This window comes from Prionailurus viverrinus, chromosome D1 (assembly GCF_022837055.1).
Source record: "Prionailurus viverrinus isolate Anna chromosome D1, UM_Priviv_1.0, whole genome shotgun sequence".
In the NCBI taxonomy this organism is placed as follows: Eukaryota; Metazoa; Chordata; class Mammalia; order Carnivora; family Felidae; genus Prionailurus; species Prionailurus viverrinus.
In genome coordinates, this window is record NC_062570.1 from 46535655 (window position 1) to 46558703 (window position 23049).

The following is a 23049-nucleotide window of genomic DNA, read 5'->3' on the forward strand; positions in this document are numbered from 1 at the left end:
GTCCTTTTTATAAGGGCATTAATCTCAGGGCCTAATCACTTCCCAAAGGCCCTAATGCCATCACATTGGGCATTAGAATTTCAACATATAAATTTCATGGGAACATACACATTCACACCAAAGCAAATGACTGTATGTATTTCAGGTAAAAAGAAACATACTCATGGTTATGGAAAGACTGATACAATAACTGTGTTGAAAAAATATATACTTTGTGGAATAAATTACAGGCCTCGAAAATTGTCACTGTCCATAATACCTTTGTTGTCTCATAGTAATAATTTATAATAATCTTATAATTGTGCTATACCTCAATCGTGAATTCAACTCTCCATTCTACTAAAACATCACTGTCTGTAACATCCTCAGTCTTCAGCAAATTTAATATTCTGGAAGAGACATCAGAGAAAAACTGCCTTCAATGAAAAATAAGCTTATCAGATATTGTAACTAGCATGGCAGAAGTCCAAAACAATGATTCCTGGATTCATGTTTCCCAACTAAATGACATAGATCTTCTCCAGACAGCTGGACAACCACTCCACCAGACTTTAAGCCACTGATTCTCAGGGATTCTCCAGAAGCATGATCTTTGAAGGAAGACTACTAATCAAACCCTCAGGTCAAAGACATGACAACAGAAAATGAACTGCTTCTGCCCAAGGCAAAAAAACCATGATTAATTTTCTGATACCTTTGTTCTTTTTCCCTCTTTTGCTTATTATATTTTGGTACCTCCTAGAGATAATCCTAAAGTTTTCTCAATATGCCCTCAGATATCTTTATCATTTATGGTCTTTTTGGGCCACCTTAAGAAATGCAAAACTTTTTTTTGCATTCCATGTTACAGTTTTCTCAGATCACAGCTACTCTTGTTATAAAGTTCTACTATAAAAGAGGTAATACCTGTTCCTTTAAACTCCTGAGATCAATTTCCTCCCAAAGGTCTCTTTGATTCTTGAGTTTTCCTCTTATCAGTAGCCCCAGCCTTCATTCTGAATAAAAACTAAAAAGTTTACTCCAAGTCAACAAAATGCTTCTGCTAGAATTACGTAAGAGCATTGTTGGCAGAACTAGACTTCCCAGGGAGGGGAACAAATGCTGGAGCTATTCTCATGGCACTAATCATTTCTCCAAAGATTTTCCAGACTTCTAAGCAGGAACTGAACTCCACTGACATGTGCCCACCTCTAGGAAACAATTTTTGGCTCATTTCTGTTGTGATAAAATATTATTTATGTTCCTAATAGTCTCTGTACCTCACCAGGGATTACTTAGGTCTACACCAGGCTTTTGCCTACCTCCTAAACCCAAACCTATGTTGTGGTACAGAATAATATTTAAGCTTTCAGATATTTAAAGCCCTTTTTTATCCAGTGTAGCATTCCTTGGGAAGGATAACCAGAGCCTTTAAAAATGAAGCAGGAATTGGCTACTTAGGAGATCTCTCAAAGTGCAAACTCTCTTGAATACAACTAGGAAAGGTGGTTCAAATCTTGACTCAGGCTGTGAAAGTCCAACAAACCAGCTTAAATTCACTACGGGATTGTCATGGGAAATGACATGGTCTTCTATTTCCTCTTGGCAAGCCAAGGGGCAGTTTGTACTTATTATATTATATATAAAGATCTATAAAGATCACTAGACAGGTACAATGGTCTTTGACCAAGCTAAAGAAAGAAGCTACCTGACTCTATAGAATAGACCCAGCTGGACTTAGAGATATGTTTTTGTAGCTTGCATTTTGTAACCTAGGCTCCTTCCTGGCTTTGCATTCTAGTAGAATACTCATTTTGCTTCTGGTAATTTTGTTACAGCTGGCAGATGCTTTCTGTTCTGAGTCTTAAATGCTGTTGTGTAGCAATGACAACTCACATGATTCAACAACAATCAACCATTATTAACATGAAGACCTGAAACTAAGGACTACCATTAGATTCTTGATACACAATTATAACCCAGTAAAGAGAAATATTAATCTGGCTTGATCACAATTCCAGAAGATAATGGCCTATCCTTCAACATAGACCAAATAAAGACCAGAAGAGAATTACAAATTGAAAGAGAAACTACAAGGGGCATTAAGGAAGACATTTGTTGGGATGATCACTGGGTGTCATACATAGGGGATGAATCACTGGAATCTACTCCTGAAATCATTATTGCACTATATGTTAACTAACTTGGATATAAATTAAAAACTAAATAAAAAATAGAAACTACAATTTGCAAAAATGTACAACTTGCAAGACGTGCAAGTCTACCAAACTTTGACAACACAAGAAATTGCCTAAGCTCAAACTTTGATTGCTAGCTCAATCAGATACACGTTTCAAGATAAGACCACAAACCGATCTAATGAGAACTCTGCATAGTCAAGCGTTCTAACGACACTGACTGTACTAGCAACTCTCTAGTTTCCAAATTTTCACTAATCCTTGCCAAAATGTTTAAAAACTAACTAGAGGCCCCAAACTCCTATATGTATGTACTCTTCCTTTGGAGATACCCCACAGTTCCTCTGGTGTCTGACTCCTTTGGTGCAGCTAGCTAATCAACATAGCTTTGATTACGGGTGAGATCTTGGTAGTTTTTGGTCAATGGATGTCACCGGTATAAATGAGCCAAGGGTTCCCTTCTGGAGACACAATAGCTTTACCTTAATAGGCAAAGGAATTAAATCCTATATTCTACACACAAATGCCTCACAACATTACCAGCATTAAATATAACCTCATCAGTATTAACCATGGTAATTTTATTAAAAAAACAAACATGTATGAATTTGCAGATATAAAACTGACAACCAACCTGTGTTAATGGAAAAACTTGTAATCTTAAGAAATACTAATAGAAAATAATTTCCCCATATGTAAGAATGTGAATTTGATATGTTTTCCCATACTTTGATATAGCTGATTTTAAGTTAACTACTCTAGCAAACCAATATAAAAATAAATGAAAGATTATAAATGCAATGGCATTTGGCACACTATTGTTGTAAATATGCCTTATTTTTAAGTAAAAAATAAATCCTAGCCAAAACAAAGTGTTTTGCATCTGAATATTTTAAGCTTAAGGGAAAAAAACTCATTAATGAAGTCATATTTTCATTTTTCCATGTGTTTAATTTTTTATAAAGATTATAATTAAGCTGCAGTCAATAAGTAGTTTTTAAACTTAGGTTTCATGATCCTTTTGACTTCACACTTTTAAATGGAGGCATTTCTCTTCAAAACATGACAAAGTTCAGAATCCATTAAAAATTATTTTATTCAAATTATGTTTTCCAAAAGAGAGGGTTCTGTGCTAGTCGTCTTTGAAAGTTTTCATACCTACAAAAGAAAAACATACAAGAAAATTAAGATCTTTCATAATCTACTAAAGGACTTGTTAAAAAGCAAATAACTTTAGATGTCACTTCTAAAAAGCTGAGATAAAAAAGCTAAAATATTAATCTGAAAGTTTAATTATTCTTATAAAAGGACACTAAGCATAGTGAGTTAAGTATGACTGGCTTGTATCAGAGAGTACAAATCATAATAAATTTTATTAATTTTTTATCTTCTGCAAATCTGACAGCTAGAAGGGACCTAAGGAAAAAAAAAAAAACAAATCTAACTCCTCCTCCCTCATTTCATAGATGAGTAGAGAGGAAGAATTTACTCAAGGTCACATACCTACATTTTAACAAACCTCAAACCTAATACCTTTCAGGGCTATCCATGCTACACCATGCTACCACTGCTCAACAAATTCTCCTTATGCATCCCACCACTGGGATATTCAAAGTGAAAAGTATACCTATAAAACAGAAATATGGGAAAGCTGAGAAATAAATTTGATTAATCATTTAAGTATAGGATGCAGTATAAACCACCCTGATACCTTATACAATGTCTACGTTAGACCAAGACTTTCTAAACTTACGAAAAAATTTTGCTTTGTATTTCAAGATTCCTATATGGTTACTTACAAGTTAAAATATTTGAAAATTTACAATCCTTAATTGTGGTCCCTAAACACAGGCAATTGTATTTTCCTGACTGTATCAACTCAATTGGCTACTACATAACAGAATATTTGGGTAAGAATATTCCTCAATACGAACTCCACAGTACACTTTTTCATGGCATGCCAATGTTAATGTGTGCTGATGTCCACAATAAAAGAATATGTTTAAATGTCAAAGAAGAAATACATTCACAGGCAAAAAATATATATGGTTACTAAAAGCCTTAATATTAGAGACACAAAACTTCCCATACCATTTCAGAACCACATTTGCTGGAATGAACATTTCAGATGGACTTGGTGTCATCTGGGCCTGAGACACAGCAAATGATGAAGCAAAATTGTAGAAGTTGTCCAACATCTTTTGTGTGAACTGAAAAGTTAATAATGAATAGATTAATGAATCATGCTAAATATTCCATTTAGACCTTAGTATTTTTAATTAAAAATGTTTCTGCAGTAACTTGGTTTTAAGGACTGTGAGTTCTAAGACAGTCTAATGCTGCAAGTTAAGGAAAGTCATAAAATGACACTGTGGCACAAAATCTTAACAACCTGCCTTTAGTACTTTCTTTACATCTCAAAGTATTTCTGTGATTTTTAACTAGTTTAATTTCCTAACATATTCATTTTAGGGGAAAAAATGTTTTTCCTTCAAAATATCTTTTATCTCTACCTCTACATATACCATGCCCCCTCCTCAAATCCCACCCGCCTCAAATCAAACTACTTTCTCATATCTAAAATAACAACCATCTCTAAGAAGTCTTTTTCTTGCCAGAAAGATAAAGCCTTAAATATAATGAGGAAATACCTTATTAGTTTTTTATCTTTTTGCCTAGTAGTATCAAAGGTAATGTAATCCAAGAGGCTACCATTAAGTTACTTGAACTAATATCCAGAGTTCAGTAAAATCACTAACTAAAATATCAGTATCAGGGGGCGCCTGATTGGCTCAATTGGTTAAGCGGCCGACTTCGACTCAGGTCATGATCTCACATTTGTGAGTTCGAGCCCCACTTCAGGCTCTGGGCTGACAACAAACAGCTCAGAGCCTGGAGCCTGTCTCAGATTCTGTGTCTCCCTCTTGCTCTCTGCCCTTCCCTGACTCACATTCTGGCGCTCTCTCTCAAAAATAATAAAATAAACATTAAAAAATTTTTAAAAATAAAATAAAATATCAGTATCAGGAGGAAAAAAACAACAGCAAACCTCCACACTAGCAACAAAATTTTAAAATGTAACTTTAAAAGCTGCAATTCAGAATAGACACAGTCTGTACATATCTAGGAAAACTGCTAAGAAGCTGATAAAACTGGGGTGGAAAATACTTCAAGACTGTCTTGAGAGACAGAAAAGAAACCAAATGAAAAGATCTATACACCATGTTCAGTGGGAAGATACAACACGTGCACAGATGGGAACACATAATATAACAACAGCAATTTTCCCCAAATCAAACCTATAAATCCAATGTCATTTCCAACAAAATCCAATAAATTTTTCATGAAACTCAATACGCTTATACTAAAATTATTATGGAGAATATCTAAACTTATTTTGATGAGCAGGAGGAGGGGTCTGACCTAACAGATATTAAGACTTTTACTGGCAAAGGGACAAATGAACTAACTGGAATAGAAGAGAGAGGCCAGAAACCTATCTAAGCCTATGTGACAATGTGATATATAACAAAGATGCTATTAACTCAGAGTTAAACAAACAAACAAACAAACAAACAAAAAGAAGGACTAGCTTTCAATTAATGGGGTTAGGACACCTACCTTTCCTTAAGGGAAACATGAATTTAGATCCCTTCCCATACCACACACAAACATAATTCAAAAAGTAAAAGGTTAAACCTTTAAATACCCATAAGAGAACCTAACATCTTCACACATTAGGACAGCAAAAACTTCTCAAACACACACACACACACACACACACACAAAATCACAAAAGATATGATCATCAACACAAAAATATAACATCTGCATGCAAAAAATACCAAAAACAATACTAAAAGACAAGCAACATGCTAGGACAAAAACTTACAACATATAGAACAAAGGATTATTACCCAGAATACATAAAGACCACTTCCCAAAAAGGTAAAATTAAAAACTGCCAAATAATAGAAAATTGGGCAAAATATATAAACCATCATTGCTATTAAAATATATATATAGGTGCCTGGGTGGCATAGTTGGTTGAGCATCTGATTCTTGATTTCATTTCAGCTCAGGTCATGATCCCAGGATTGTGGGATTGAGCCTTGTGACAAGCTCCGTGCTGAGCAGGCAGCCTGCAGGGTACCTGGGTAGCTCCGTCAGTTAAGCACTAGACTCTTGATTTCTGCTCAGGTCATGATCTCACGGTTATAAGACGGAGCCCCACATCAATCTCCTCTCTGGGCATGAAACCTGCTTAAGATTCCCTCTCTGCCTCTCCCCCTTCCCGGTTTGCACGCATGCACTTTCTCAAAAATAAAAACAAAACAAATGCAGGTCAAAATGAGAAAAGATGTTCAACTTCACCAGTAATCAAGAAATACAAATCCAAACAATGGTGGTATTCAAATTTCACCCATCAGTTTGGCAAAAATTTAAGGTCTTAACAAAAATATTAGCGAAAATATCCACCAATATAGAAATGAAAAAAAAAAAACTGTCTCATTCATACAATTGCATACTATACAACAATTGAAATAAACTAGATTTATTCCATGTCTCAACACAAATAAATCTTTAAAATGTTGAATGAACAATAGCCAAGCTGCAAAAATTTGCACAGTATACCATTTACATTCATTTAAAAAATATACAAAAGGGACACACTCTGTCTCTGTCTCAAAAATAAACATTAAAAAAAATTTTTTTTAATAAATAAATAAAGGGGCGTCTGGATGGCTCAGTAGGTTGAGCGTCCGACTTCAGTTCAGGTCATGATCTCACGGTTTGTGGGTTCAAGCCCCACATCGGGTTCTGTGCTGACAGCTCGGAGCCTGCAGCCTGTTTCAGATTCTGTGTCTCCCCCTCTCTCTGCCCCTCCCTCGCTCACGCTCTGCCTCTGTCTCAAAAATAAATAAACATTTAAAAAAAAAATTTAAAAAGATACAAAGGGGTAATCAACAAGAAAAACAGAGAAAACAAAAAAAAAAGGACTACAACACAGAAGAGAAATAAAAGGAATTTCTCTAATAATGGTTAAAGAAAATAAAACCTTGACTATAGTTATGCAACAGACCCAGAGAATAATCAGTCCACAGAAGAACAAAAAAGAGTTCCAAGAAGGATATTAGCAAAAAAATTTTAAAAACTGCTTTTTAAAAATATACTGAATGGGAATTTATACTTGGCAGAGTTTGGGCATAAATTAGACCTGGAAACAGAAATCCATACAAAGGAAAAATGCATTTATTAACCAAGAAAAATAAAATGTTATACAAGAAAGAAAATGCAAATCACAGTATGTTGGCTCAGTTCTGAAAAACATTTAGTGATCATGATACTGAAAACTGATTAATTAAATGAAAATCAGTAATAAAATGGTTGGGGGTGGGGGTGGTGCCTGGCTGGCTCAGTCAGTAGGGCATGTGAATCCTGATCTTGGGGTTGTAAGTTTAAGCCCCACATTGGGTGTAAATCTTGGGGCGCCTTGGTGATGCAGTTAAGCATCTCACTCCTGATTTTGACTTAGGAGATCAAGCCCCACATCAGGTTCCATGCTGGGCATGGAGCCTGCTTGAGATTCTTGTTCTCCCTCATCACCCCATCTGCACACAATCTCTCGACTAAAAATAAAATAAAATCTTAAAAAAAAAAAAAAGGTGGGGATGGGCACCTGGGTGGCTCAGTTGGTTGGAGCAACCGACTTTGGCTCAGGTCATAATCTCTAGGTTGGTGAATTTGAGCTCCACATTGGGCTTTGCACTGGCAGGGCAGAGCCTGCTTCAGATTCTCTGTCTCTGCTTCAGATTCTCTCCCTCACTCTCTCTCCCTTCCCTGATTTCACACTCTTTTTCAAAATAAGTAAAATGAACATTAAAAAAAAAAGTGGGGAGAAAAGATATCTCCATATGCTGGGGAACAGAGGAATGAGAGAGCTAAATCACATTAGGCATTGGTAAGTCGATGGAAAACACCTACAACAGACAAATTGGTTAAGAACAGATTAAGCAAGGTTTTTCTGACACATGGAAGTTAAATACAGGAAGAAATCAGTGAAAAAAAAATGAGAAGGAGGTTGAAGGTTGAAAGTGAGTACTTTTAAGGAGCAGAAAAAGAAGAATATAAGAAGTATAACCAAGGACAACTGTCTTGCATGTAAAACTGTGTGATGTTTAAGCCACGTACACGTACTATTAATAAAAAGTAAAAGAAGTAAGAGTAATCAAGAATATAAATTAAAAACATGTTTAAATGAGTAGTGCTATACATTTTTTGTGGACATATATGTTTCTTTTAAAGTACTAACACAGGATGGCAAAAATATATGAAGTTAGAAGAGTAGCTACCAGAAAAATGGGAGGAAGAGAAGCAGAAGCCACCAAGCGTTATCTGAAATACTTTTTTTTAAAAATTAGTAGCAAATATGTGGCGAATATGTTAAATCTAGGTGGAAGACACTCTGAAGTCTTCTTATATAATCCACTATAAAGAGAGCTCTATAAGAACAACTGTTATTTTGTCTACCTATTTTTATCCATTTGTGCTTAGAAAGCACCTGGTACACAGTAGGCATACAATATTTGTAGGATGTATTTTCCTATATATTTAAAATATCTCATAATAAAATATTTAATAAAAAGTACATATGCTTTGGGGCACCTGAGTGGCTCAGTCAGTTGGTTGAGCATCCAGCTCTTGATTTCAGCTCAGGTCATGATCTCACGGTTCGTGGGACTGAGCCCCGCCTTAGACTCTGCACTGACAGTGTGGAGCCTGCTTGGGATTCTCTCCCTCTCACTCCCTGCCCTTCCCCCACTCTCTTGCACTCTCTCAAAATAAATAAATAAGCATTAAAAAAAATACATATGCTTTATTTAAAAAGCTCAAATAATTTATAAATATCTAGAGTAAAAAGTCTTCTTAAACTCTCTCCAGAGATAACACCACTTTGGTATGTATTTTTCAGACATTTTTCTAATATTGTCTATCTGGGATACTGTAACTATTGCTTTACAACTTGCTATTCTCAGCACAGCAGTATGTTTTTTTAATTACTGGAAAAAAAAAAAAAAAGACCCAGACTCTATCATTCTTTTAATTCAGCTCATTCTCAAGAGATCATGTGACAAGTCTGCCTTTAAATTCATGGCCAAAACCCTAAAGAATATGCCGCCCAGAAAAGGATTCCCTAGTTCATTCACCCTCCTCCTCTCCTAGTGGACTTATTTAATAATCCTTTTCCTTTAAATATCCAATACTCCTTTCTCTTCAATCTTAGCTGATGACCTTGTTTCCTATTTCACTGAACAAAGAGAAGGAATCAAGAGAGAACGTGCACAAGTTCTCATCACCACCTTTACCAACCTCTTGCATCCATCCGTATCCATATATCCATTACTATGAGAACTGTCCATTATCCTATCTAATGTACACTCATTTCCTACTCAAGGACACCACTTCAGCAACTCTCCCCACTCTCCTGCATCATTAGTTTTTCTTTAATGCTTCATTCACATCAGTCAAACATGATGTAATATCTCCCATTAAAAACAGTAAAAACAAAGTCCTTGTACCCATAGCCCCCCTTAATAAGTAACCAAACCATTTATCTGCCGTCCTCCACAACTATACTCATCAAGAGTCATCTATAGTCACTACTGTTTCCACTTCCTTCTCTCCAACTCACTCCAAACTCTTCCTCTACCACCCTGAACTCTTATCAAACTCTTCAAAGACTTCTATCTTGCTGAATCCAGTGGTTACTTCTCAGCCTCATCTCAACCCATCAGCAATGATACTACTGATACTTCCTTCTTCAAAACCAGTCTCTGCTTGGCTTCCAAAACACTACTTTTGGGGTCTCCTCCTACTTTAGGCTACTCTTTTTCTCTCTTTATTTCTTAAGCTTCTCAAATTTGAAATGGCCCTGAGATCAAATTTTCTATTTATAATTACTTCTCTAGTAACCACAGTCCTACAAAACTCTAGATAAGATCTCTACACTGATGACTCCCATTTTGATCTGTGTCCTAGACCTCGCTCTTGAACTCTAGACTCGTCATCTCCAGCTGGATGTCTAACAAGCATCCCAAACATAGTACAACCAAAATCCAACTCCTGATTCCACTCCCAGCCCATACTTGTGTTCAATATTCCATGTTCAAGTTCTTCAAGCCAACATCCTTGGGCCACAGTTGATGTCTCTCTTTAATCTCAGACCTTACATGTGATCCACACCATGAAACACTACAGGCTCCATCTTCAAATTATCTCTAGAAATCAACTATAGACATGCTTCAGACATACTGCCATTTAGTTCCAGACACTACAGTAAAGTGAGTCAAGTCAATGCTTTGGTTTTCTAGTGCATATAAAAATTTTGTTTACACTATACTATAGTCTGTTAAGTATGCACTAGCATTATGTCTGAAAAAATGTACATACCTTCATTAAAAAAAATACTTTATTGCTAGAAAATGCTAAACATCATCTGAGCTTTCAGCGAGTCATAATCTTTTTGTTGGTGGAGGGTGTTGCCTCAATGTTGATGGCTGCTGACTGATCAAGGGTGGTGGTTTCTGAAGGTTGGGGTGGCTGTGGCAAATTCTTAACATAAAACAACAATGAAGTTTGCCTCATAGATTGACTCTTTTTTCACTTGAACCCTTAAAGGCCATTGTAGGGTTATTAACTGGCCTAATTTCAATATTGTTGTGTCTCAGGGAATAGGGAGGCCTGAGGAGAGAAAGATCAGGGAATAGTTGGTAAGTGGAGGAGTCAGAAAACACACAACACTTAGCAATTAAGTTCTCCATCTCATATGGGCACAGTTCATGGTGCCCCAAAACAATTATAATAGTGACATCAAAGGTTATTGATCATGGATTACGGTAACAAATATAATAACAAAAAAGTTTAAGATATTGCAAGAATTACCAACATGTTCAAAGAGACATGAAGTGAGCAAATGCTGTTGGAAAAATGCTGCTGACAGATTTGCTCCATTCAGGGTTGCCACAAACCTTCAATATATAAAAAAACAGTACCTGTGAGGTGCAATATAGTGAAGTGCAATAAAACAAGATATGCCAGTACTTTTAATTACCTTCATATCCACCTCCCAGGACTTCACCAGTTCAAGTCATTATAATCTCTCATCTAGATTTTCATAAGAGCCTCCTAATTAATCTTCCTCCTTCCCACTACAGTGTCTCTCCAAAAATGCAAAATGATCCTTTTAAAATGTAACTTAGATCCTCTTAGTCTTCTCAAAACTCTCTTATGTCTTCTTTTCCAAATAGAATATAAGCTAAAGTCCTTATAAAAGCCAGTGAGGTACCATGATTTTATCCTGCATCCACCTCCCCAATTACTCTCATCTCATCTCCTATCTCTCACCCTTGCTCGCTCTACTCCAGCCACAAAGACCTTCATATTATTTTCCAAACAACAAAATTATTTTTCTACCTCAGGGCCTTTATATTAGCTACACCTTTGCCTACATCATTCTCCCCTTCAGCCTTTTGTCATACAGAGGTTAAAAGTCAATCATCATTGGGGTGTCTGGCTGACTCAGTTGGTTGAACGTGCAACCTCAGCTCAGGTCACAATCTCCTGATTCATAAGTTTGAACTCTGCATCAAGCTTGCTGCTGTCAGGGAGGAGTCTGCTTCAGATCCTCTGTCCCTCTCTCTCTCTGTACCTCCCCGACATGTGCTCTTTCAAAAATAAACATTTTTTGCTTAAGCCAATCATCATGGAATTATGTCAGTTTAAGCTCCTTGAGGATGAGAATCTAGCTTATAAAATTCACAACTATACACCTACAACCTAGTATACTGTGGGAGGGGAAAAAATGTTAATATTTAATCCCATTTTTAAATTGCTTTGAGCTATTTCATCACTATAAAAACAAGCCTCATCAAAACATTTACCAATTTTAGAGTACCTATAGAAGTAGACAAGGTTAAATTATCCACAGAAGCCAATAACTTATGCCATACATATTTACCTTCATTTTTACAGGTTTTCTACCATGAAGCTAATTTTTAAAGTACAGAATTTGATTTTAAAATTTAGAAAATAATGAAATAAGCATTGCATTACCTGAGTGAATGAGTCAACTGAGGATACAGCAGCACTGCCTACTGGAGTCTGCTGAGCCAAACTGTCCAATAATTCCACTGAAATTCCGATCTGAGCAACAGATGGAGTTCGGACAATATTCATGGCTCCAAAAGGGTGTTGGCTTCCTTCTCCTGAAAGAAATTAACATGTACCGCAAATTTCAAGTTTAACTTGTAGCCAAATTCCTTTGTAAATATGTGAAAAACCTCTGATCTACATGCACTAAAAAGTTTCGATTAAAGTTGGTCTCTTTTCACATAAATGTAAAAGGCTAGTTTTTACCAAACTAACAAAGAAAACTGAAATTTTCCCCACCAGAAAAAAGATGTTACTTCTTTAAAGCTTATTAAAACTACTGCAGCTAAAAATGAAAAGTAACAACACAATGAGAAAAATAAATGAATAAGCATGAATTACATTAAAAAATTCTCAATGCTAACTCAAAGGGAACAATATTTTTTAAGATTTTTTTTAAGTTAGTTTACTGAGGGTTGATGGGGGGGGTGGGAGGGAGGGGAAAGTGGGTGATGGGCATTGAGGAGGGCACCTGTTGGGATGAGCACTGGGTGTTGTATGGAAACCAATTTGACAATAAATTTCATATTAAAAAAAAGATTTTTTAAGTTAGTTTTAACATTTTCTCATCACTCCACTAAATAAAGATCTTAAATTACCATTATTATTGAGAAATGACGTTATATTTTATTAAATGTCATGTATCACTCCCACTTAACACCTGATAATGTTATCAAACAAGCAGTAAAGAAGCTTATCAATGGAAAATAACCAATAACTCTTTCCCTTTATAAATCAATGTATCATTAAGTATACTTCTGAGCCTGTAAGTGCCATCTAACTTATATGTGGAAAATATAGGCCAATTTTTTTAATCCACATATGACATAATCAGAAAAGTGAGTCTGAAGGAAAAAAAATCATACAATAGATTTTTGGATTATCTGCTGTTTTCATAGGACTCTAAAATGTTTAATCAAATACTGAAGGACAAAAACCTGGGGCAACACACAGTCCTAATAACTAGAACATTCATTACAAATACCAAAACTCCCCTTAAATTTTCAAGCATATGAATAAAAAGTTATAATGTATTTTTCTGTGATTTAAAAATACACACACACACACTTCCACTAAGTATGACTAGTTTAAGATAGTTTCAGTAGTTTTAAATTAACTGTTTTATCAAACTTCCATATATTTATGAATTTTCCAGATTTGTTTCTATATTTGTGGTCAGAGAACATACTTTGTATGATTTGCTTTTAAATATATCAAGATTTGTTTTGTGGCCTAATATATGGCTCCATGTGCACTTAAGAATGTGCATTCTGCTGTTGTTGGGAAGAATGTTCTTTGTTTCGTTTTTTTTTTTTTTTTTTTTAATTTTTTTTTTCAACATTTATTTATTTTTGGGACAGAGAGAGACAGAGCATGAACGGGGGAGGGGCAGAGAGAGAGGGAGACACAGAATCGGAAGCAGGCTCCAGGCTCTGAGCCATCAGCCCAGAGCCTGATGCGGGGCTCGAACTCACGGACCGCGAGATCGTGACCTGGCTCAAGTCGGACGCTCAACTGACTGCGCCACCCAGGCGCCCCAAGGGAAGAATGTTCTTTGTAAGACGGTTAGGTGTAGGAGGTTTATAGTGTTCACACTTTCTATTTCCTTGATGATCCTCTGTCTAGTCATTCTACCCATTACTGAAAGTAGGGTTAAGTTTCCAACTATAATTGTTGAACCATATTCTCCCTTCAATCCTGCCACATTTTGCTTCATGTATTTTGAAATTCTGTTGTTAGGTACAAAAAGTTTATAATTGTTATTACCTTTCCGATAGATTGACCTCTTTATCACTATATAATGTCCTTCTTTATCTCTTATAACAATTTTTTTCATACATTTATTTAGTCTGATTTTAGTCCAGCCACTCAAGCTCTTTTAGTTACTGTTTGCATGTTTAGTTACTGATGCATTTTTCATCCTTTCCTTTCAACCAATGATTATGTCTGAATCAACAGATGGATTTTTTTTTTAATCCATTCTGAAAACCTCTGCCTTTTAACTGAAAAATTTAATTTTGCTAGTGTACCATATTAATTCTCTTATCATTTATTTTACTATATATTTTTGCTATTTCCTTAGTCCTTGCACATCTTCATTTATAACAACCCAGTCTGGATTAAGACCAATTTAATTTCAGTCGTACACAAAAACTTTGCTCCTATATAATTTCTCTATGTGTTGTCATAAATTACATCTTTATAAATAGCATGCCCATAAACATGGGTTTATAGTTTCTTCTTTATGCAGTTGTCTTTTATATCAAATAGGGGGAAAAGGAGTTACAAACAAAATGTACACTACTTTTATAATTACCTACGCAGTTACATTTACCTGTTTTTTCTTTCATGTGAATGCAAATTACTGTCTCATGCCCTCTCTTTTCAGCCTGAAGGACTCTTTAGTACTTCTTGTAGGCTAAGTCTTTAAGCAATGACTCTGTTTTACCTGAGAATGTCATCTCTCCTTCATTTCGGATAGATAGTTTTGATAGAGAATTATTTACAGTTTTTCTTTCAGTGCTTTGTCATCCCAAAGCCTTTGGATTCCATTGTTTCTGATAAGAAACCAGCTGTTAATCTAAGAATCATTGTTATTTGAGGAGCTGATTCTCTTGCCACTTTCAAAATTCTCTTTGTCTTTGACAGTTTGATTATGATAGGCTGTGGTATAGAGTTTACCCCACTTGGAGTTTATTGAACTTCTTAAGCGTGTTATGTTTTTCATCAAATTTACAAAGTTTTATCAGGGCATTATTTCTTCAAATATTCTTTCCTCCCCTCCTCTCTCTTCCTTCTCCAACTCCTATTATGCATATGTTGGTATACTTGATGGCATCTCATAGGTCTCAAAGACTGTTCATTTTTCTTCTTTCAGCTCTTCAAACTAGGTATTTCAACTGACCTTTCTTTGAGTTCATTGACTCTTCCTTTGGCCTACTCAAATCTACTGAAACCGTCTAGTGAACTCTTCATTTCCTACTGTTACTTTTCAGCTCCATCATTTATGTTTAGCTCCTTTTGATAACTTCTCTATTGATATTTGATGGAGCATCATTCTCCTGTTTGTTTAACTTTCAGTAAGTTCAAGGTCATAATGCTTCCTAGGGACAGTTTCTGTTCATTTCTTCTCTGAAAGGGTCTTACTTTCTTTGCATGCTTCATAAAACTTTTTATGGAAAACTGGATGTTGAATATTACAATGTCGCAAATCTAGAAATCAGATGTTTCCCCTCCTTAGGATTTACTGTTAATATATACTTTTTCATTAATGACTTTTCTGAACCAATACCATGAAGTATTTTTTGTCGTGTGTGATCACTGACATCTCTGTTCTATTAGCTTAGTGGTCAACCAGTGATTGAACAGACATTTCCTTAAAAGCCTAGAACCCAAAAATTCTCCCAGTCTTTGAAGATGAGCTCTGTGTGTTGGGACATCCCTTTAATACTAACCAGGCAGCTTACAACTCTGCCTTAGCCCTCACTTCCAGACTACACAGAGCCCCAAAGTCAGCCAGAACAAACTTACAACCTTCTTAAGGTCCTAAGCCTGAGCTTGTGCACAGCCTGAACATGTATGTGCACAGCCATGACTGTAAATAGTCTTTGAGATTTCCAAAAATTTCCAAGTCCAAGTCCTCAAAGCCCTTCTTCCTCAAAGTATCTTATTCCCAGCCTTTCCTCTCAAGCTTTTTAGTCAGTCTATTTTTGCTCCAATTGTTGTCAGTGCCTCAGGTAGCAGTAACAAAGTATATATTTTTGACAAACACTCCCAAGGTTGTCACTTCAGTGAGATAAAGGAAAGTCTTTTCAATTAATCTTAAGGGAACCACCAGACAAATCAAAAAAATTACAGTCAACCCTTGAGCAACACAGGTTTGAACTGTGAGTCCACTTGTACATAGATTTTTTATGGTACAAATTGTAAATGTACTTTCCTTATGACTTTCTCAATATTTTCTTTTCTCTTATTTTTTCCCTAACTTATATATACAGTATTATGTAACACATATAACATACAAAATACATGTTACTCAACTTTTATGAGTAAGGCTTCCAGTCAACAGTAGGCTATTAGCAGTTATATTTTTGGGGAGTCAAAAGTTATACATGGATTTTCAACTGCACAGGAGGTACATGCCCCAACCCCCATGATGTTCAAGGGTCAACTGTAATTATAATGTGTTGTGAATGAGGTCTATTTGGCTCTCTCTGGTACCAGTACCAAGAACAACGGCTATTATTTTCAAGGCTACCACTGAGCTGAGGAACATGGGATGGGTACAGGGTAAGTTAAAATGCCACAAAGCTTGCTGTTCTTACCTAGATGCAGTGATTTTCTTGATTAATGCTCCCCTGGTTACTACAAACTTTTGGTTACTTTCCAGAGTCCTGAAAAAGATTCTGACAGTTTTTGACAATTTTGGTTGCTGTTGCTGCTTTTATGGAGAGATGGACTCTTGAAGTTCTTTTGAAGTTTTAACTGTTTTAAACCTAGAATTATGCTAAGTTGAGAAGATGTACTGCTATTTGTCTGCATAACAGGTTCCAAAGACCTCAATCAAGGAAATCTTACACTGCCTTAGTTTTAACTACTCAGGGACGATCTGCCCAAGCAGAAAGCCTTGTCATCTCTAACCTCCTCTTTTTTTTTTTTTTCAACGTTTATTTATTTTTGGGACAGAGAGAGACAGAGCATGAACAGGGGAGGGGCAGATAGAGAGGGAGACACAGAATCGGAAACAGGCTCCAGGCTCTGAGCCATCAGCCCAGAGCCTGACACGGGGCTCGAACTCACGGACCGTGAGATCGTGCCCTGGCTGAAGTCGGATGCTTAACCGACTGCGCCACCCAGGTGCCCCTCTAACCTCCTCTTTTATTGCATGCAAGCTACTGGCAAACTACTAAGTAAAACTGGCTTGAGATCCATTGTAAGAGATGGGGACTAAGGAAATATTCTGACTTCATTTAAAGCTCTCTGGGACTAAAACAACTTAAGAGAGAAAAAAACAAAACCAAAAGTCTTTGGCAATCTTTATATTTTCAAAGAGATCCACTGTGCAATGAACTCATTCTTTTATTTACTCTTATTCTCAAAATGGGCTTGACACAGTGGTTGATAACCGTTAAGTACATAGGTTCTTGTTTGTAAACCATAAAATACTGGGAAGAAACACTGAAACATAATATACAAACTTAGTGTTTAATTTTGGATCTGAATTCATGAACAGCAAGAGTGAAAAGAAAAACATGACCAATTATACTGAGTCTTAGTGTCAAACAGTTAAACAAAAACAGAGAAGGTAAAACATCCAACCTGGTCTTGAAGAAAAAAATTAGATAAATTCCTCAACATTCTAATAGTAAAAGCAGCAGAAAATCTTTCAAAGGTGTTTCTCAAAGTGTCCCTCTTCACCGCAAGTCAAGAGCCTAACACAAAGCACAACTCAGAAGAAGAAATTCTATGAGAAACTAGACTTTTACTGTTAGTATACAAGGAGAAGCAGTAATCATCACTTACTATCTGTGTCTAATGGAGTCTTTAAATATATATATTTTAAAAGTCATCTTACAAAAATTTCACAGGAAAATAGTGAAAAACAACTTTATTCAAATTTTTAATAAGTATTGAAATATAACAAGACCAAATATTCATCCCCCACTAACCAGTTTTTTAAGTTTATATATAACCAAAATGAGCCACATTCTCTGAATTGTTCACTATCATGAGTAAATGTGAGACATATCCATCTTATAAATCTAATAACTCCTGATTTTAAACACATCTTCTAATAGGTTCTAACTTATCATTATTTCTTCTAACAATTGCATTGTCAAAATGCAATGCTTTAAATCTTAAAATTCTGAAATATTTAATGGCTCATAATTTGTTGAAGAAAGGATGGGCATCTTCTTTGATCCACAATTTGCAAAACACTGTCATTTTTAGATTTATAAAATTATTTAGAATAATCAATCCAATTAATTTGTTTCATTTCTACACCTACTGCCTTCTAATTACCTGTATACACACCCACTTTCAGCAATGTCCACTTTTGAAGTGTCTCAATTTTAAAAGAATAACAGGAAAGAATACCAGCATTTTACTACATCTTCAAGATTTTGTCACCAAATACTGTATTTACTCCTCCTTGTTAAATAACTAAATGGGTAGGAGTACCATATTTTCTTTTGTCCTTAGAAATAAACTGTTCAATCATCAGTTTTTTAGTATGAGAAAATTCACCTAAGACAATATCATCCAAAGAATCAGTCTGAGACTTTCCTTTTATGATCAACTTCACCATCATAATTAGAGTTTAGAATGTGGCTATTTGCCTCTTTATATTCATTTTCTGATTCATACAATAATTATGAAACTTGTTTCTGTCAATTTTCTTCTCTTTGCAATTATAAACAAAATATAACAAAATATGAATTCCTAATTCTGTTCAATATAAGCAAAGAGCAGACCATAAAGATGGTGTCTTCAGTCTCCTTTTACACTTCTTGAAAGATAAAATAATCTTTTGGATGATGCAATATGAAAACTGTAGGATAACACAATGGCAACTAAGGTACACAGGCCAAATTTGGGCCACAACCTATTTTCATATGATCTGTGAGCTAAGAATAGTTTTTACCCTTTTAAAGGGTTGTTTAAAGAAGAATATGCTACAAGGGTGCCTGGGTGGCTCAGTCGGTTAAGTATCGAACTCTTGATATAAGTTCAGAGTGTGATATTGTAGTCATGAGACAGAGCCCCACACTGAGCATGGAGCCTGCTTGGGATTCTCTCTCCCCCTGTCTCTGCCCCACCCCTGCTCACCCACGCACACATTCTCTCAAAATAAATAAATAAACATTTTTAAAAACTAATATGCTACAAAGACCATATGTGGCCCACAAAGCTTAAAATATATACTATCTTATTCTTTACAAAAATGTTTGCTAAAATCTGCACTAATTCCATCATCCATTTTCTTCTTCTTCTTCTTCTTTTTTTTTTTTTTTTTTGCATAGTTGAGAGTAATTGACAAGTAATGAATAATTCCTTGGATGAAAGAGCAAACTGTGTCATGATGGAGGAAAAATAAGGTTACTAATAACACCAAATTCATTTTAAATTTGTAAAATGGTCCAGTAGATCCATATGGTAATTGCAAGATACAATGACTTTTAAAAATATATAAGCAAATGTACTATTCTTTAGAAGACCTCTACAAAAGAATAAAACTCATGAAATATCAGTCTAAGAGTTCTAAATACCCTAAAAAGGAAACTAAAAAAGTAAAAGTGAGTCCATTGGTGAAGATATGAAAGCTGTGCATGGCGACAAAGAGATGACTAAAGAAAGCACTTATGCTAAAAATAAGTAATTCACTGTAAAGTGGCATTTGAATATGACATATGCAAAAAAACTACATAAAATGGCATAATTATGCCTGCATAAAAGCCTTGTTGATATTGGATGTAAATATTTAGAAATCAGTAATCTATTTCTAAAACCTCTATGCTTCATTTCCATCGATAGCCTCACAAGCCTGAAATTACATTTTTCACTCATGCATAGTTCAAAAGCAATGTGACTATCAAAGGTTTATCAACAATAAATATTTTAACCAGATAAACATGACAATGTATCTGACATTATAATACATCTAGAATTTGCATGTCTGAAATGTAGTTAAACAAGCAATATTTACCAAGTTCATCACTTGGTAAATATTCCAGTATTTAATAAAGTCCATCATTGTGCTGTATACATTCTAAAGCACATACAGTAAAAGATACAAATGGAGCTTACAATCTAATGGGAGCAGTAACAGATACTTAATCTTTCTGAATAGGCTTCATTTTCCGGGCGATTTTTAAGATATTTCCTAGATCTTTCTATAAAAAGAAAGATTTTATAAAAAGGTAATAACCATTTCTTGAGTACCAACTATATGACAGGTACTATATGCATTTTGCATTTGTTATCTCTAATGCTCACAAAAACACTTGCACTGTAGCTATTATGATATCCACTTTACCTGAAATCCCCTCTGAAGTTAAATAACTTGGTCAAGATTACACAGCTAGTAATTGGGTTCAAAACAGGTCTATCAAACTCTAAAGTTGATACTCATTCTAGTTCATTATCCCACCTGCTTATACCAATCCATGACATGAACTCTTCACTGATTTTTACTCATTTCTTAGTTCACAATAAGCCATTCAAGAAAGCAAGTCAAGAAATGTTAGGAAGTAAAAGGTTCCCTCCCATTTTGGCTCACAAGCTCTATTTCATATCAATAGACTAATAGTATCATCTTGAACTCGTGTTGTCCTTTTTAATCCCCTTGACAAGCTCAACCCAATTTTAAAACAAAAACTAGAATAAGTTTAAAAGTTTCTTTCTGGCAACTGAGCTAAATGAAATTAGAGGAGACCACATAGGTCATGTGCAGAGAAAGCCAAAGTGAGGACATTAAAATATGGCAAGCCCAAAAAGAACAGAATTATAAAGAAATTCAAATGATGATTTATAATAAACTTTAAAAACATTTCTTAAAAACTCCTCTTGGGTACTAAGCCTTTCTTCACAGTTATTTTTAATGTCATGGTCATGAAAAAGAAAGGCTGAGCAACTGTTCCAGTTTGAAGACTAAAGACAATTAAATGCAATGTATGATCCTAACTGGATCCTAGATGAAGGCAATAATGCCTGTTACTAAAGGCATTATTAAGAAAATTGGTAAAACTTTAATGTATACTGTATGTTACACAAGAGTATTGTATTAATCTTAAATTTTCTGAATTTGATAGTTATACTATGATTACATAAGAGAATACCTTTGTATTCTGATGTATTTAGGAGTAAAGGGGCATAATATCTACAACTTATTCTCAAAAGTTTCAAGAAAAAAGAAAATACACACACACATGTATACAGATCTCCAGATCTATATGATAAAATGTAGCAAAACTGATAAATGTCGGGAGAAGAATGTAAGAAATTCTTTGTACTATTCTTGTCATTTTTCTCTAATTTTAAAATTATTTCAAAATAAAGTTGTTTTAAATCTCTAATGCAAAAAAGAATTTTTAAGTATTTGTTTTAAATCCCTAATGCAAAAAAAGAATTTTTAAGTATCGGAACAGATACTTTTGGAATTTCATTTCAAACTAATACAATAAGGCCAGGGTAGAAAGACAGAAAGGTAGGTAGGTAGGTAAAATCCCACTACAAGGTGCCCAATTTACCCTGAAGGTCTAAAATACTAAAATATCACCTTTTCTCATAATAAGAGCATTCTACAAAGCTCTACTCCATTATTTAATTCAGATAAACAAATGATCCCTCTCCTTTACACCACAGGTGATTTAAACAACTATTTCTTATTCTTCTATTAATTACAATCACATGTTAAAGTGCTACAAACAAAAAAAAATATTTGTAAAGTTCCACGTATATTTTTATTACATCTGACCTAATGTCCTACTCCCCCACCTGCTCTTCCAATATTGGCCTCTTCTGTTTCCCATCCTCCACATAATTCTCCACTGCAGATGTCACTGGAATTCTCCCTGACTGAGGCATTGAACCATTTCCTCATTGTCTCGTGAAACACTTTACAAATAGTTAACCTACAGAGAAAAGGAAGGTTTTAAGTTGAACTCTGTGTGTATGAAAGAGTATGTGGATGTGGTTTAAACAAACTCTTCAAATAGTATATGAACTCTACAAAGATTTACCTTTGACAGATATGTGCATATTAAGTATGCATAAATGTACATAATATATATTCAGTTCTATATTTTCAGTAAGAGAAACTGCTTCCACCTTCCAAATTTAGAATCAAAATTTTAAACATTTATTTAAAAGATATTGTACTCATGCTCCTTACAGATGATGAACCAAACCTTCTTAAAGTGAACATTACATAGCACCTCATTATTCACAGTTGTTACAGGTTTTAACAGATGTTTAAGTTATTATAAATGGGACACTTGCACTTAGTTGACTTACTATATGAATGCTGAGTTTTCTTAATCATCTTACAGTTTAATGATACTAGACAATACTTACAGAATTCAGGTAAGATAATTGAAAACAAAAAACTCAAAAAGCACTGTGAGATCAGACAATATTAATACGAAACTAGAAAGAAATAAGTATATGTGGAAAACGGATTTCAAATTACAGATACTTTCTATGTTAATGAAAGGATACACACATCAAAAAAAAAGAAAAAGAAAAACCACCTATCTCCCAAAAGAATTCAAAAAAATTAAAGATGCAGCCCACTGAAAAATTCCCAGTACAACCTGGACTTGATCATGAAATGCTTCTTCAAAGCAAAGCAAAGGTGAGTAAATAATCCTTTTGTCTCTGGTATTCAACTCTGAAAGCTATGAAAATTCTGAACTCTGAGGAAAATGTGCAGAGTATTTACAACAGACCTTTAGGCTTCAATTATCCAGATCTGACTCTCTCTCACATGCTATTTAAAACCTGCAATACTGGGGTGCCCGCATGGCTCAGTCAGTTGCGCATCTGACTCTTGATTTTGACATGGGTCATGATCCCAGGGTCATGGGATCAAGCCCCACATCGGGCTCCATGCTCAGCGTGAATTCTCTCTCCCTTTCTCTCTCTCTTCCTCTGACCCTCT

The 23049-nt window shown here is 35.1% G+C and overlaps 1 protein-coding gene across 1 annotated transcript in view; it reads right to left on the minus strand.

The window, feature by feature from the left end:
* Positions 1 to 3255: 3255 nt before the first annotated feature.
* Positions 3256 to 23049, minus strand: part of HIKESHI (heat shock protein nuclear import factor hikeshi) — a 43054-nt gene continuing 23260 nt past the window's right edge. Inside the window, exons 3-5 of the mRNA XM_047878693.1 lie at positions 12291 to 12442; positions 4269 to 4387; positions 3256 to 3335 (exon numbers count right to left, since the gene is read on the minus strand). Coding sequence (XP_047734649.1) covers positions 3281 to 3335; positions 4269 to 4387; positions 12291 to 12442 — 326 coding nt within the window. The 3' untranslated portion in view covers positions 3256 to 3280. The remainder of the gene's footprint in view (positions 3336 to 4268; positions 4388 to 12290; positions 12443 to 23049) is intronic.